Below are 12,456 nucleotides of genomic sequence, written 5' to 3'. Positions count from 1 at the left end.
TGTGGATGGTGATGTTGATGTGGATGGTGATGTTGATGTGGATAGTGATGTTGATGTGTATGGTGATGTTGATGTGGATGGTGATGTGGATATTGATGTTGATGTGGATGGTTATGTTGATGTGGATGGTGATGTTGATGTGGATGATGATGTTGATGTGGATGGTGATGTGGATGGTGATGTTGATGTGGATGGTGATGTGGATGTGGATGGTGATATTGATGTGGATGTGGATGACGATGTAGATATGGTTGGTGATGTAGATGTTGATGTGGATGATGATGTAACATGATGGTCACTTATGCATTTACTGATGTCTACATCACAATTTGATCCCTAGAAAGGTCCTCTATACGCAGTATTGCTCTCTGAGTGTTGTCCTTGTTCTGAAGAGGTCGTATTTACTAACTAGTTTTAAAGATTCAACAAAGGTTTGAACTACTTTGAGAGGTGGTCACAAAATTGCCCGGTTCAGTCGATATCAATGTCTAAAGAAATGATCTTATTTTGGAAAAACACCTGAAGGGACGATCACGAAACTGATGTTTTCCATTTACACAGCTGATCTTTCATGGTAGGCAGTGGACATCAATAATTCCAGTCTTAGGAGAATCTTAAGATTCAACAAAACTTCACAAACACCCCAACAGGTATGGGCAGCTTAAGAGAGTCCTAAATCCAACCCGGAAATTAAAGCTCGGAAAAGAGGGCTCAATGTTATTGGAAGAGTAGCTTCTCCTGTGAGGTGAGGTCTTGGTTCTCACAGGGGGTCTGTGTCGTATAGTGCCACCTCTTCCAGTCACATACAAACTTGTGAATATTTGTCCTTAATGCCTTTTACCTCAGTTGACATACCTGCCCCCGCCGTGGGGGGACTGTAAGGATACTCCCTTTTCTTCGCCTTACTTTGATTCCTACAGCATCTCGGCCTGTCGCATTGACTGTGAGACACGTCTGATCCTGAAAGAATGCAATTGTCGATTGGTCCATATGCCAGGTAACTTTTATTTACATTCACAGCAGAACCGTTTTTTAAAGGGAAGACGCAGTCAGAATGATCTTGTGATTTCTCATAGCTACATGTGAGAAGATCCCATTGGTGCAGTCTGTGATCTCACGTGTAGAGTCAATGAGTTCTTCAGTACGACCCATGTCACTAGCAATGTTTCTCTATGGAGATGACATGGCTGTGTGCTTGATTTTATGCACCAGTTTCTAATGGCTGTGGTTGAAATACTTGAACTCAATAATTAGGAGGGGGTGCATATACTTTAAGCCATACAGTGTATGTTAAATGAAATATACCTGGGGATAACAGAGCAAGGGAAGGACTTGGGGGCAACAGATTAATCAGTAAAGTCTGAAACTCATAATTTATTATTTTTCATTAAATGTTTTTCAAATAAAATTAAAAAGTGAAATTCGCATCTCGCACAAGTATTCAACCCCTTTAGGCCAGTGCTAAGTAGAACCCCATTTTGCTACAGTGACCATTGCCAGTCTGCTGGGGTACGTTCTATCAGCTCTGCACGCTGTTTGGGGCTAATTTTCACCCCATCCTTCCTGGCAGATCTGCTCCATGTTCTTCATGTTATTTGGATAACGCTTGTAGCCGCAGATTGGATTGGGACATGGACTGTGATGAACTCTTGTAAAACATTCAGCTTTGTGCTTGACTTGATGCGTCCCCTCCCCCCTGCTAGGATGGTGTTTTCTGAATTTTGGACATAAAGCCTCATTTTTATATCAGTTGACTACAAAACGTCCTCCCACATTGTAGCTGTGATAGTTACATAGTTACATAGTTACATAGTTAGTACGGCTGAAAAAAGACACATGTCCATCAAGTTCAACCAAGGGACGGGAAAAGTGAAGGAAAAATTTCTACACATAGGAGCTAATATTTTTTTGTTCTAGGAAATTATCTAACCCTTTTTTAAAGTCATCTCCTGTCCCTGCTGCGACCAGCTCCTGCGGTGTCTACTGTCCCTGCTGTGGCGGCTCCTGCGGTGTCTCCTGTCCCTGCTGTAACGGCTCCTGCGGTGTCTCCTGTCCCTGCTGTGACGGCTCCTGCGGTGTCTACTGTCCCTGCTGTGACCAGCTCCTGCGGTGGCTATTCCATAGATTCACAGTTCTCACTGTAAAGAAGACTTGTCGCCTCTGCAGCTTGAACCTTTTTTTCTCCAGACGGAGGGAGTGCCCCCTTGTTTTTTGAGGGGGTTTTACAAGGAACAGGATTTCACCATATTTTTTGTATGTGCCATTAATATATTTATATAAGTTAATCATGTCCCCCCTTAGTCGTCTTTTTTAAAGGCTAAATAGGTTTAATTCTTTCAATCTTTCCTCATAACTTAAATTCTCCATGCCCCTAATTAGCTTCGTTGCTCTTCTTTGTATTTTTTCCAACTCCAGGGCATCCTTTCTATGAACTGGAGCCCAGAACTGAACTGCATATTCTAGATGAGGCCTCACTAATGCTTTGTAAAGTGGTAATATTACATCCCTGTCCCGCGAGTCCATGCCTCTATTAATGCACGACAATATCCTGCTGGCCTTTGAAGCAGCTGATTGACACTGCATGCTGTTATTGAGTTTATGATTTACAAGTACACCCAGATCCTTCTCAACAAGTGAATCCTCCAGTGTAGCTCCCCCTAGGACATATGATGCATGCAGGTTGTTGGTACCCAGATGCATAACTTTACATTTATCTACATTAAACTTCATTTGCCAAGTGGACGCCCAAACACTTAGTTTGTTTAAATCTGCCTGCAATTCATGAACATCTTCCATAGTCTGAACTATATTACATAGCTTGGTGTCATCTGCAAAAATAGAAATAGTGCTATTAATCCCATCCTCTATATCATTAATAAATAAGGTGAATAATAGGGGTCCCAGCACTGAACCCTGGGGTACACCACTTATAACTGGGGACCATTCAGAGAAGGAATCATTGACCACAACTCTCTGGATACGGTCCTTGAGCCAATTCTCAATCCAATTACAAACTATATTTTCTAAACCTATAGTCCTTAATTTACCCATTAGGCGTCTATGGGGGACAGTGTCAAATGCCTTTGCAAAGTCCAAAAACACTAAATCCACAGCGGCCCCTCTGTCTAGACTTCTGCTCACCTCTTCATAAAAACAGATTAGGTTAGTTTGACAACTTCTGTCCTTAGTAAAACTGTGCTGGCTGTCACTTATAATGCTATTTATTGTCACATAATCCTGTATATAGTCCCTCAATAGCCCCTCAAACATTTTCCCCACGATGGATGTTAAGCTTACTGGTCTATAATTACCCGGGGAAGACCTAGAGCCCTTTTTGAAAATAGGCACCACATTTGCCCTGCGCCAGTCCCTTGGCACTATACCAGTCACTAGAGATTCTCTGAATATTATGAAAAGGGGGACAGAAATAACTGAACTAAGCTCTTTAAGAACTCTAGGGTGTAACCCATCTGGTCCCGGGGCCTTGTGCACATTTATTTTATTTAATTTAGCTTGGACCATCTCTACATTCATCCAATTCAATATATCAACTGATATATTAACAGCACTGGCAGCGGCTACATCAGCTCCTCAGCACTGGCAGCGGCCACATCAGCTCCTCAGCACTGTCACCTTCTACATCAGCTCCTCAGCACTGGCACCGGCTACATCAGCTCCTCAGCACTGGCACCGGCTACATCAGCTCCTCAGCACTGGCAGCGGCTACATCAGCTCCTCAGCACTGGCACCGGCTACATCAGCTCCTCAGCACTGGCACCGGCTACATCAGCTCCTCAGCACTGGCACCGGCTACATCAGCTCCTCAGCACTGGCACTGGCTACATCAGCTCCTCAGCACTGGCACCGGCTACATCAGCTGCTCTTTCTTCTGTTGTATATACAGAGCTAAAGAACCCATTTAGTAACTCTGCCTTCTCTTGATCCCCTGTGATCAACTCCCCATTACCATTATCTAGGGGTCCTACATGTTCAGACCTTGGCTTTTTTGCATTTATATACTTGAAGAATTTTTGGGGATTTGTTTTACTATCCTTGGCCACCTGCCTTTCATTTTGTATTTTTGCTAATTTTATTACATTTTTACAGATTTTATTAAGCTCTTTATATTTTACAAAGGCTACAGCTGTACCCTCAGATTTGTATTTTTTAAATGCCCTTTTTTTGTCGTGTATTGCCCCTTTCACAGAAGGTGTAAGCCATGTGGGGTTTAATTTGAGTCGTTTATACTTGTTACCTGTAGGAATAAATTTTGCACTATAATAACTCAAAGTAGATTTGAAAATCTCCCATTTATCATTTGTTCCATTATTTGACATTAGTTCTTCCCAGTCCATATCCTGAATTGCCGCCCTCATCCTGGGGAAATTGGCTTTCTTAAAATTAAATGTTTTTGCCCTCCCAGCCTGCGTTTGTTTTTTACAGTATAGGTAAAATGTAACTATATTGTGATCACTGTTACCGAGGTTTTCACGAACATTGACATTCCCAACAAGATCTGCATTATTAGAAATGACCAGATCCAACAGAGCTTCACCTCTAGTCGGGTCTTCCACAAACTGGCCCATAAAATTTTCCTGCAACAGGTTGAGGAAATGTCTCCCCTTTGATGGGGTTTATCGTCAGTAATAGCTTCTTTCTAGCCGCCCTCCCATGCTGGTTGTATGCAGAGCTCTGTATATGGGTGGCTGGTGACCTTCACCGCAGTCACTGGACTCTGGAACTCCATCGGCCTCTCTGCAGCTTCCTTCAGACATCTCCTTCTTGCCATGAGGCTGAGCTTTGAGGGACGGCCAGGTCTAGGCAGTGCTGGGAGTATGTTGCAGCGTTCATTTCCTCACATTTGTTCCAGCGCTGCTCCTAGGACGTCCGAACACTTGGATATTATTTTGTTGCCGCTTCCTATCTTGTGCTCGTCTAGAACTCCACCAGTAATCTTCTGCTCTTCATCTTTACAGCTTTCCTTCAGGTTCACAGTCTGACTAATGATATGTGAACTTTCTAGATTCACGGGAAGAGGCCAATTGTTAGGGCAATTTCTTTCATCTAGACATGTTCAGTATCTTTCCGGGAGTGAATACTTAAGTTTGCAGGATTAAGACAAATAATGAATTCTTTGAAAATACTATCATCTTCTTGGAGGAAAAATGCAGAATCCAAAAGAAAATATTCAGCCCGCCAGGTACATTGTTCCCCAGAGAACAGACGTCTCGGAAGTCCTTAGACACCAGTGATAACATTACCTACAACAACTGGGGCTTAGATGGATCAGACTAGGGCTACAATACTGAGATGGAGTAAATGTCTATAATCAGATCCACTAACTGCCCCATCTCTCTCCAGGTAATGATATCATATGCGAACTGGAGGATGACGTCAGCTGTGCCGAGAAGCATTTGAAGAAAATAGGTCAGTTATACGAGGTTGGGGGGGTAGTGCAGTAAGCAATGTGGGAAGGTGAAGTGGGTGATGCGTGGTTGTGCGCTCAGTGATGTGGGTTGGGGGAGGTGAGGTCTGTGTTAGGGGTGCTGCGATCAGTAATGTAGGGATAGGAGTTCCATGTTGGGCGTGTTGAGGTGAGTGATGTGGAAAGTGAGGTCACTGAGCCAGGGTGGTGAGGTCGGTGTTGGGGGTGGTGAGGTCAGTGTTGGGAGTGGTGAGGTCTGTGTTGGGGGAGGTGAGGTCGGTGTTGGGGGAGGTGAGGTCGGTGTTGGGGGAGGTGAGGTCGATGTTAGGGGTGGTGAGGTCAGTGTTGGGAGTGGTGAGGTCTGTGTTGGGGGAGGTGAGGTCGGTGTTGGGGGAGGTGAGGTCAGTGTTGAGGGTGGTGAGGTTGGTGTTAAGGGTGGTGAGGTCAGCGGTGGGGGTGGTGAGGTCAGCGGTGGGGGTGGTGAGGTCAGCGTTGGGGGAGGTGAGGTCAGTGTTGGGGGTGGTGAGGTCAGTGTTGGGGTGGTGAGGTCAGTGTTGGGAGTGGTGAGGTCAGTGTTGGGGTTGGTGAGGTCAGTGTTGGGAGTGGTGAGGTCAGTGTTGGGGGTGGTGAGGTCATTGTTTGGGGGTGGTGAGGTCAGAGTTGGGGGTGGTGAGGTCAGTGTTGGGGGTGGTGAGGTCATCAATGGGAGTGGTGAGGTCAGTGTTGGGAGTGGTGAGGTCAGTGTTGGGAGTGGTGAGGTCAGTGTTGGGAGTGGTGAGGTCAGCGTTGGGGGTGGTGAGGTTAGTGTTGGGGTGGAGAGGTCAGTGTTGGGGGTGGTGAGGTCAGTGTTGGGGGTGGTGAGGTCAGTGTTGAGGGAGGTGAGGTCAGTGTTGAGGTGGTGAGGTCAGTGTTGGGGGTGGTGAGGTCAGTGTTGAGGGAGGTGAGGTCAGTGTTGAGGGAGGTGAGGTCAGTGTTGGGGGTGGTGAGGTCAGCGTTAGGGGTGGTGAGGTCAGCGTTAGGGGTGGTGAGGTCAGCGTTAGGGGTGGTGAGGTCAGCGTTAGGGGTGGTGAGGTTAGTGTTGGGAGTGGTGAGGTCAGTGTTGGGAGTGGTGAAGTCAGCGTTTGGGGTGGTGAGGTCAGCTTTGGGGGTGGTGAGGTCAGCGTTGGGGGTGGTGAGGTCAGTGTTTGGAGTGGTGAGTTCTGTGGTGTGTGCAGTCAGTATTTTCCACAGTTGTGATGGTCGATCAGAATATTTTTGTAGAGATGACTAGAACCGCTACATATTTTTAAATGTCATGGGAAAAAGCAGAAAACTTGGACATGGCGAGTTATTGATAAGTCATAAAACAGACATGAGCCCAGTGTCTGATGTACAGGAGCTGCCCAGGACTGTAAGGATGTTCTGTTCTGTGTCTAGAAACCTCATCAAATGAAGAGGAGCCACTGTGTGACTGTCAGACGCCGTGTAAGATGGTTCGCTACGGGAAAGAGCTGTCCATGGTGAAAATCCCGAGCAAGTCTGCTTCCAAATACATGGCCAAAAAATACAACCGGACCGAGGAATACATCAAGTGAGAATTGCTTCATACCAGAGGGAACCTAAAGTTTCCAGCTCTTTCTTGACTGACTGACTGACTGTTCCAGCTCTTTCTTGACTGACTGTTTCCAGCTCTTTCTTGACTGACTGACTGACTGTTCCAGCTCTTTCTTGACTGACTGTTTCCAGCTCTTTCTTGACTGACTGACTGACTGACTGACTGTTCCAGCTCTTTCTTGACTGACTGTTTCCAACTCTTTCTTGACTGTTTGACTGACTGACTGACTGTTCCAGCTCTTTCTTGACTGACTGACTGACTGACTGACTGTTCCAGCTCTTTCTTGACTGACTGACTGACTGTTCCAGCTCTTTCTTGACTGACTGACTGACTGACTGGCTGACTGTTCCAGCTCTTTCTAGACTGACTGACTGACTGACTGTTTCCAGCTCTTTCTTGAGTGACTGACTGACTGACTGTTTCCAGCTCTTTCTTGAGTGACCGTTTCTCTCTATTGACTGTCTATCTCTAATATAACTGTCTCTAAGAGATCACAGTCTTCAGTTTTAAACCTATAACTCTGGTTGTCTGACTTTTCTCTCAGAGACAACATTCTGGTTTTGGACATCTTTTTTGAAGCGCTGAACTATGAAACAATTGAGCAGAAGAAAGCGTATGAAGTGGCGGGACTGTTGGGTGAGACACAAAACCCAATGTGACTTCAGTTCTCTGCCAGGTGCAGCGAATTGAAAGTATGCGCAAAGTGAAGCGGTGTCTGAAGGGAGAGTGGAGCCGGTGTGTAGAGGGTGTGGAGCCGGTGTGTAGATGGGGTGGAGTCGGTGTGTAGATGGGGTGGAGCCGGTGTGTAGATGGGGTGGAGACGGGGTGGAGCCAGGGTAGAGCCAGGGTGTAAATGGTGTGGAGCCGGTGTGTAGATGGTGTGTAGCCGGTGTAAAGTCGTTATGTAGATGGTGTGGAGCCAGTGTGTAGAGGGTGTGGAGCCGGTGTATAGAGGGTGTGGAGACGGTGTGTAGATTGGGTGGAGCCGGTGTGTAGATGGGGTGGAGGTGGGGTGGAGCCGGGGTGGATCCGTGGTGTAGATGGTGTGGAGCCGGTGTGTAGATGGTGTGGAGCCGGTGTAAAGTCGGTGTGTAGAGGGTGTGGAGCCGGTGTGGAGCCGGTGTGTAGAGGGTGTGGAGCCGGTGTGTAGAGCCTGTGTGTAGAGGGTGTGGAGCCTGTGTGTAGAGGGTGTGGAGCCTGTGTGTAGAGGGTGTGGAGCCTGTGTGTAGAGGGTGTGGAGCCTGTGTGTGGAGCCTGTGTGTAGAGGGTGTGGAGCCCGTGTGTAGAGGGTGTGAAGCCTGTGTGTAGAGGGTGTGAAGCCGGTGTGTAGAGGGTGTGGAGCCAGTGTGGAGCGGCTCTGTAGATGGTGTGGAGTGTCTGTGTAGATGGTGTGGAGCCGGTGTGTAGATGGTGTGTAGATGGTGTGGAGCCGGTGTGTAGATGGTGCGGAGCCGGTGTGTAGATGGTGTGGAGCCGGTGTGGAGTTGGTGTGGAGGCGGTGTGGAGATGATGTGGAGCCGGTGTGTAGATGGTGTGGAGCCGGTATGTAGATGGTGTGGAGCCGGTGTGTAGATGGTGTGGAGCCGGTGTGTAGATGGTGTGGAGCCGGTGTATAGATGGTGTGGAGCCGGTGTATAGATGGTGTAGAGCTGGAGTGTAGATGGTGTGGAGCCGGTGTGTAGATGGTGTGGAGCCGGTGTGTAGATAGTGTGGAGCCGGTGTGTAGATGCCGTGGAGCCGGTGTGTAGATGGTGTGTAGATGGTGTGTAGATGGTGTGTAGATGGTGTGGAGCCGGTGTGTAGATGGTGTGGAGCCAGTGTAAAGTCGGTGTGTAGATGGTGTGGAGCTGGTGTGTAGATGGTGTGGAGCCAGTGTGTAGAGGGTGTGGAGCCTGTGTGTAGAGGGTGTGAAGCCGGTGTGTAGAGGGTGTGGAGCCGGTGTGGAGCGGCTCTGTAGATGGTGTGGTGCGGCTCTGTAGATGGTGTGGAGTGTCTGTGTAGATGGTGTGGAGCCGGTGTGTAGATGGTGTGTAGATGGTGTGGAGCCGGTGTGTAGATGGTGCGGAGCCGGTGTGTAGATGGTGTGGAGCCGGTGTGGAGTTGGTGTGGAGGCGGTGTGGAGATGATGTGGAGCCGGTGTGTAGATGGTGTGGAGCCGGTATGTAGATGGTGTGGAGCCGGTGTGTAGATGGTGTGGAGCCGGTGTGTAGATGGTGTGGAGCCGGTGTATAGATGGTGTGGAGCCGGTGTATAGATGGTGTAGAGCTGGAGTGTAGATGGTGTGGAGCAGGTGTGTAGATGGTGTGGAGCCGGTGTGTAGATAGTGTGGAGCCGGTGTGTAGATGCCGTGGAGCCGGTGTGTAGATGGTGTGTAGATGGTGTGTAGATGGTGTGGAGCCGGTGTGTAGATGGTGTGGAGCCAGTGTAAAGTCGGTGTGTAGATGGTGTGGAGCTGGTGTGTAGATGGTGTGGAGCCAGTGTGTAGAGGGTGTGGAGCCTGTGTATAGAGGGTGTGAAGCCGGTGTGTAGAGGGTGTGGAGCCGGTGTGGAGCGGCTCTGTAGATGGTGTGGTGCGGCTCTGTAGATGGTGTGGAGTGTCTGTGTAGATGGTGTGGAGCCGGTGTGTAGATTGTGTGAAGCAAGTGTGGAGATGGCGTGGAGCCGGTGTGGAGATTGCGTGGAGCCGGTGTGGAGCTAGCGTGGAGATGGTGTGGAGTCGGCGTGTAGATGGTGTGGAGCCGGTGTGTAGATGGTGTGGAGCCGGTGTGTAGATGGTGTGGAGCCGGTGTGTAGATGGTGTGGAGCCGGTGTATAGATGGTGTAGAGCCGGTGTGTAGATGGTGTGGAGTCGGTGTGTAGATGGTGTGGAGCTGGTGTGTATAGGGTGTGGAGCCAGTGTGTAGATGGTGTGTAGATGGTGTGGAGCCGGTGTGTAGATGGTGTGGAGCCGGTGTATAGATGGTGTGGAGCCGGTGTATAGATGGTGTGGAGCCGGTGTGTAGATGGTGTGGAGCCGGTGTGTAGATGGTGTGGAGCCGGTGTGTAGATGGTGTGGAGCCGGTGTGTAGATGGTGTGGAGCCGGTGTGTAGATGGTGTGTAGATGGTGTGTAGATGGTGTGGAGCCGGTGTGTAGATGGTGTGGAGCCGGTGTGTAGATGGTGTGGAGCCGGTGTGTAGATGGTGTGGAGCCAGTGTAAAGTCGGTGTGTAGATGGTGTGGAGCTGGTGTGTAGATGGTGTGTAGAGGGTGTGGAGCCTGTGTGTAGAGGGTGTGAAGCCGGTGTGTAGAGGGTGGGGAGCCGGTGTGGAGCGGCTCTGTAGATGGTGTGGTGCGGCTCTGTAGATGGTGTGGAGTGTCTGTGTAGATGGTGTGGAGCCGGTGTGTAGATTGTGTGAAGCAAGTGTGGAGATGGCGTGGAGCCGGTGTGGAGATGGCGTGGAGCCGGTGTGGAGCCGGCGTGGAGATGGTGTGGAGTCGGCGTGTAGATGGTGTGGAGCCGGTGTGTAGATGGTGTGGAGCCGGTGTGTAGATGGTGTGGAGTCGGTGTGTAGATGGTGTGGAGCCGGTGTGTAGATGGTGTGGAGCTGGTGTGTAGAGGGTGTGGAGCCAGTGTGTAGATGGTGTGGAGCCGGTGTGTAGAGGGTGTGGAGACGGTGTGTAGAGGGTGTGGAGACGGTGTGTAGAGGGTGTGGAGACGGTGTGTAGAGGGTGTGGAGCCGGTGTTTAGAGGGTGTGGAGCCGGTGTGTGGATGGTGTGGAGCAGGTGTGTGGATGGTGTGGAGCCGGTGTGTCGATGGTGTGGAGCCGGTGTGTCGATGGTGTGGAGCCGGTATGGAGGGTTAGGATTAAGATTCAGATGTCATGTTGTCTCATACTTTACGTAAATCTCCAGGTGACATTGGCGGTCAGATGGGCTTGTTCATTGGAGCCAGCATCCTCACTATTCTGGAAATCATCGACTACCTGTATGAGGTGAGAGGCCTTCGACCAGTGTTCACCAGTAACCCTAGCCTGTAGTCCCTTTACATGGGGCGACTTTATATGAAGAACGGTGGCTTGAAAAGTCAGATTGTAATTTCCATGAGGTCGACGCCCACTGGACGAGCAGCGCCATTGTTTCCTAGCAATTATCTTTCGTTTATCGTTAATCTTCATTAAGAAGCAGACACTGTGTGAAAGTAGCCGGGCCATGTGAGAGGAGACACCGTGTGACAGTAGTTGGGCCGTGTGAGGGGAGACATCGTGTGACAGTAGTTGGGCCATGTGAGGGGAGACACCGTGAGACAGTAGATGGGCCATGTGAGGGGAGACACCGTGCGACAGTAGTTGGGCCGTGTGAGGGGAGACATCGTGGGACTGTAGTTGGGCCGTGTGAGGGGAGACATCGTGAGACAGTAGTTGGGCCGTGTGAGGGGAGACATCGTGTGACTGTAGTTGGGCCATGTGAGGGGAGACATCGTGTGACAGTAGTTGGGCCGTGTGAGGGGAGACATCGTGTGACTGTAGTTGGGCCATGTGAGGGGAGACATCGTGTGACTGTAGTTGGGCCATGTGAGGGGAGACATCTGTGGCGGAACGGATGACGGTTACAGGCATTGTACCCAGATAAAGGTTAAGCCTGCCGCAAACCGTCGCACTCCCGCCATCCGGGTGCCATAGCTTAGATGGCGCCCGGTGCTAGATGGGGATATGTCCCCTCAAACTGCATTACGTTATGTTTGATAACCAGTTGTTTTATATTGTATTGTATTCAGTGCTGCTTCACTGTCCTCCCCCTCTAGGGTTAATCTTACACTGAAGGAGAATGAGTTACAGGCTGAGAGCGGGAACTTGTTTAATGTAAATAAGAAAAAGGACGGGGCCTGTTTCCTGAGGGAGGGGTGAGTGAGGGATATCGTGGTGCTGGAGGAGAACTGAGTTAGTTGCTGCCCAGGAGAGGATGAGATAGCAGTGTGAGCTGCAGGCAGGGGCTGTCTACCTCAGAGATGGTACCTGACCTAGGGACAGTAATAGAGGACAAGTGCTGGTGTCCCATCTAACTAAGGAGGATCTGGAGACACCCCAAAGGATGAAAGGTACAGTGGAGAGACCCCATAGTGAGGTAGCCTGTCACATCCAGCCCAGAGGGGAGAAGCAGCGATGCATTGGTTCTGTGTGTGTCTCTCCCTGTTAATAAACGCGCCTCTGTGGCTTGTCCCGTTAATCTGTGTCGCCTGAATCTATCGCCCACATTCTCTTGGCGTAAACCGACCCCCACTGACCCGGTTTCGCCACATTTGGTGGCAGCGGTGGGATAGATTCGGCCCGTTCCTGGGGAAGCGGCAGGGGATAGGTACCCTGGTACCATCCGGCGCTTCGCGGCCAGACCTCAAGGGCGGACTGCCACACGTGCTGCAGTACAGGGGGACCACAGGCACCTAAATCCCCAGTCATGGA

The 12,456-nt window shown here is 49.7% G+C and overlaps 1 protein-coding gene across 1 annotated transcript in view; it reads left to right on the top strand.

Annotated features, from left to right (window-relative positions):
- Positions 1–12,456, top strand: part of LOC142687187 (acid-sensing ion channel 1C-like) — a 145,387-nt gene that overhangs the window by 104,079 nt on the left and 28,852 nt on the right. The window contains exons 4-8 of the mRNA XM_075847553.1: positions 847–997; positions 5,362–5,427; positions 6,842–6,995; positions 7,564–7,655; positions 10,913–10,992. Of these exons, the coding sequence (XP_075703668.1) occupies positions 847–997; positions 5,362–5,427; positions 6,842–6,995; positions 7,564–7,655; positions 10,913–10,992 (543 nt within the window). The remainder of the gene's footprint in view (positions 1–846; positions 998–5,361; positions 5,428–6,841; positions 6,996–7,563; positions 7,656–10,912; positions 10,993–12,456) is intronic.

The sequence above is a fragment of the Rhinoderma darwinii genome (assembly GCF_050947455.1).
Source record: "Rhinoderma darwinii isolate aRhiDar2 chromosome 5 unlocalized genomic scaffold, aRhiDar2.hap1 SUPER_5_unloc_2, whole genome shotgun sequence".
Classification (NCBI taxonomy): Eukaryota; Metazoa; Chordata; class Amphibia; order Anura; family Rhinodermatidae; genus Rhinoderma; species Rhinoderma darwinii.
The sequence above is the reverse complement of the archived record's forward strand: the minus strand, read 5'-3'. Positions and strand labels throughout refer to the sequence as shown.